Source organism: Trichinella spiralis, assembly GCF_000181795.1.
Source record: "Trichinella spiralis strain ISS 195 chromosome Unknown Scfld5125, whole genome shotgun sequence".
NCBI lineage: Eukaryota > Metazoa > Nematoda > Enoplea > Trichinellida > Trichinellidae > Trichinella > Trichinella spiralis.
The window spans coordinates 1-3,031 of NW_003532064.1; the positions used below are offsets into that span (position 1 = coordinate 1).

At 38.9% G+C, this 3,031-nt stretch overlaps 2 protein-coding genes across 2 annotated transcripts; both read left to right on the top strand.

Annotated features, from left to right (window-relative positions):
- The first annotated feature begins 121 nt into the window (after window positions 1-121).
- Tsp_12851 (talin-1) lies at window positions 122-1,283 on the top strand. The gene is made up of 6 exons (XM_003366951.1): window positions 122-260; window positions 318-415; window positions 500-636; window positions 701-869; window positions 991-1,095; window positions 1,152-1,283. The coding sequence occupies exons 1-6, from the start codon at window positions 122-124 to the stop codon at window positions 1,281-1,283; spliced, it is 780 nt and encodes a 259-aa protein (XP_003366999.1).
- Window positions 1,284-1,526: 243 nt separating this feature from the next.
- Window positions 1,527-2,548, top strand: Tsp_12852 (talin-1; the record flags this gene model as incomplete). Its single annotated transcript, XM_003366952.1, has 5 exons — window positions 1,527-1,610; window positions 1,678-1,833; window positions 1,896-1,997; window positions 2,068-2,236; window positions 2,463-2,548. Coding segments are annotated over exons 1-5 (597 nt in total), but the record flags the coding sequence as incomplete, so codon positions are not given.
- Window positions 2,549-3,031: the final 483 nt, after the last annotated feature.

The following is a 3,031-nucleotide window of genomic DNA, read 5'->3' on the forward strand; positions in this document are numbered from 1 at the left end:
AAATGCTGTTCAGAGATTCGCATTAGCATCAGCGATCACAAATTAGCCCGAGTGGGAACGTAGGAACAGAAGACAACAGAAAAGCTTCTCAGTCATTTAGCAGCAGCAGCTGAACACGACGATGGCCATCTTGTCGTTGAAGGTGCGTGTAGCTGAAAAGGGAGTTCTGAAAACGATCCAATTCGACCCAACCACCATCGTTTACGATGCGTGCAAAATTATCCGCGAAAAAATCCTGGCCGAAGCTCCAATTGGACCTCGTAACGGATTGTAGTTTTTCTTTTTCGTCCGCTTCAATTCAACCCGCGATCTTTCAGCCAAAGATTATGGTCTATTTTTGGCCGATGACGATCCGAAGAAAGGGGTTTGGATGGAAAATGGCAAAACACTGGAATATTATCTCATACGATCTGGGGTAGGAATTGGAATATGTGAAAATTATTATTGTTGTTAAATTTTTCGACTGACAAAAATGATCGATGATATGATATGTTTTGAGGATCTTTTGGAATATAAAAAGAAAATTCGTACATTGAAAGTGCGCATGTTGGACGGAGCGGTGAAAACACTGATGGTTGACGATAGCCTGCCGGTTGGCCAGCTGATGATTGTCATCTGCGCTAGAATTGGTCGGTCGTTTGAGGTGGCATTTGGTTTCGGTTGTTCAATTGTGATTTTTTTTTCTCTCCCCCCCTCACAGGAATTACAAACCACGACGAATATTCTTTGGTTCGGGATTTGCCCCACGAGACGGAAAAAGTGAACACTTTGAAAAAGGACGACGTGAACAAGTTGGGCACGTTGACTTTGGGTCGGTCGAAAGAGAAAAAGATGGAACAGCTCCGCAAATTGTTGCACACGGACGAAGAGTGTAAGTTCAGAAAAGAAAACATATTCCAACTGCTGCATTAATTAATTAATTAATATGTTGTTATTCGATGATGACGAACAGTGAATTGGATCGATCATTCGAAAACGTTGCGAGAACAGGGTGTGGACGAGAATGAGACGGTTTTGTTGAGACGAAAATTTTTCTTTTCCGATCAGAATATCGACAGCCGTGATCCTGTTCAATTGAACTTGCTTTACGTTCAGGTTTGAATTGTCAACGTTTATTTGCATATGCAGCGATGGACTTTTGATTATTCTAGTGTCGTGATGGAATTTTGGACGGCACGCATCCTGTTACGAAAGATGAAGCAGTGCAATTTGCCAGTTTCCAATGTCAAATTCAATTTGGTGATTATGTTGAAGCGAAACATCGGCAAGGATTTTTAGAGTAAGAGATAATAATAATAATAATTTCGGTCGCGGTTTGTATTTCTTTTCTCAAACTAATTTCTTCTCTCTCTCTCTCTCTCTCTCTTTTGATACAACAGCTTGCATGAATTTTTGCCCAAAGATTATGCCCGTTCCCGAGATATTGAAAGACGTATTTATCAGGTATTTTCTTTTGTCTTTATTTATTTCAAATAATTAATTGGTAATTGTTTTTTTCTTCCAAGGAATACCGAGGTTTGAGAGGAATGCCCGAAGTGGAGGCCAAAGTGGAATACGTGAAACGATGTCGTGATTTGAAAACTTACGGTGTAACATTTTTCTTGGTCAAAGTATGATGCTACAATCAATACAAGCACTGTTTGATTGATATTGTAAAATATGCACTCGGTTTTCCAGGAAAAAATGAAAGGTAAAAATCGTCTGGTGCCGAGATTGCTCGGCGTGAACAAAGACTGCGTGATGCGCGTCGACGAGAGAACCAAAGAAGTATTGAAAGTCTATCCACTGGAACAAGTGCGAAGATGGGCAGCGTCGCCGAATACATTTACATTGGTAACTATTTTCACTTTTTAATTAATTTATTCTCTTCAACTTTTTTCCTCTTTTTTGTTCAGGATTTTGGCGATTATCAGGATGCGTATTATTCTGTTCAGACGACCGAAGGCGAGAAAATTGGTCAACTAATCGGCGGTTATATTGATATCATTTTGAGAAAGGTTCGTCTGCGTGTGTAGTACAGTGATGGGGAAATTTTGAATGAAGATGATGATCATTTTTCCATTTTAGAAAAGAGCGAAAGATCATTTTGGAATCGAAGGCGACGAAGGTTCGACAATGCTTGAAGATGTGGTCACGCCGGCGAAGGCTACACTAATGTCGCATGGTTTGATAAAGGAAAATTACGGCTTGGAAGGGAACGTCGCTATGCCAGCTATCATTCGACCAGGAATGAACGGTATTCATTTTATTTCAGACATTAATTATCAAGTATTGTTTTATTTATTTTCTTTTTCACTTCTACAAATGAATATGCAACAAACACAACAACTCTAATGGATGAAATTGAGAAAATTGAAACAGCACAATATTATTATTGCCATGCCATGTCCATAAATTTTATTGTCTATCATTTTTCTCTATGGATGTTGTATTTTTGCATTTTTTTTCCTACTTGATTGTAGGTGAAATTCCATACAATACTGGCTCTTTGCAACGTGCCCAATTTGGGGCTGTCAGCGGTCAAGTTACTAGTGCTACTATGGCAATGGTAAGTTTTGTCATTGTGTGTGAAAAAAAAAATATATATATTTATTTATTTATTTATTTATTTGTTCACTTACTTGTCTGTCTAGGGTCAGAAGCCAAAAGTGATGGATATGATGACCAGGTCGCAACGGGCACTGATTGGTACAATTGAAGCGTCGATTAGGAATGTTGAGCGAGTTGAAGAAGATTTGAGAAAGAAAGTCGAATTTCCACAGTTGGGTGATGATTTGGTATGTGCTGAAGTGTTCGTTGCTTGATTATAATTAACCTCTGCTGAAATTATATATATATATAATTGGTTAGGCGTCGAAAAAATGGAAAGTTGACGAGATGGACGTGCAGAAACAATCAGTCACCGACCATCTGGCTGCAATGGGTGCTGCAACTGCGCAAGTGATCAAACTTACCGGAGGTATAATTATACTGCTGGCTTGTTTTCTTTTTTATTTTCAACTGTGTACATTCGAATGATCGATCAACCTTT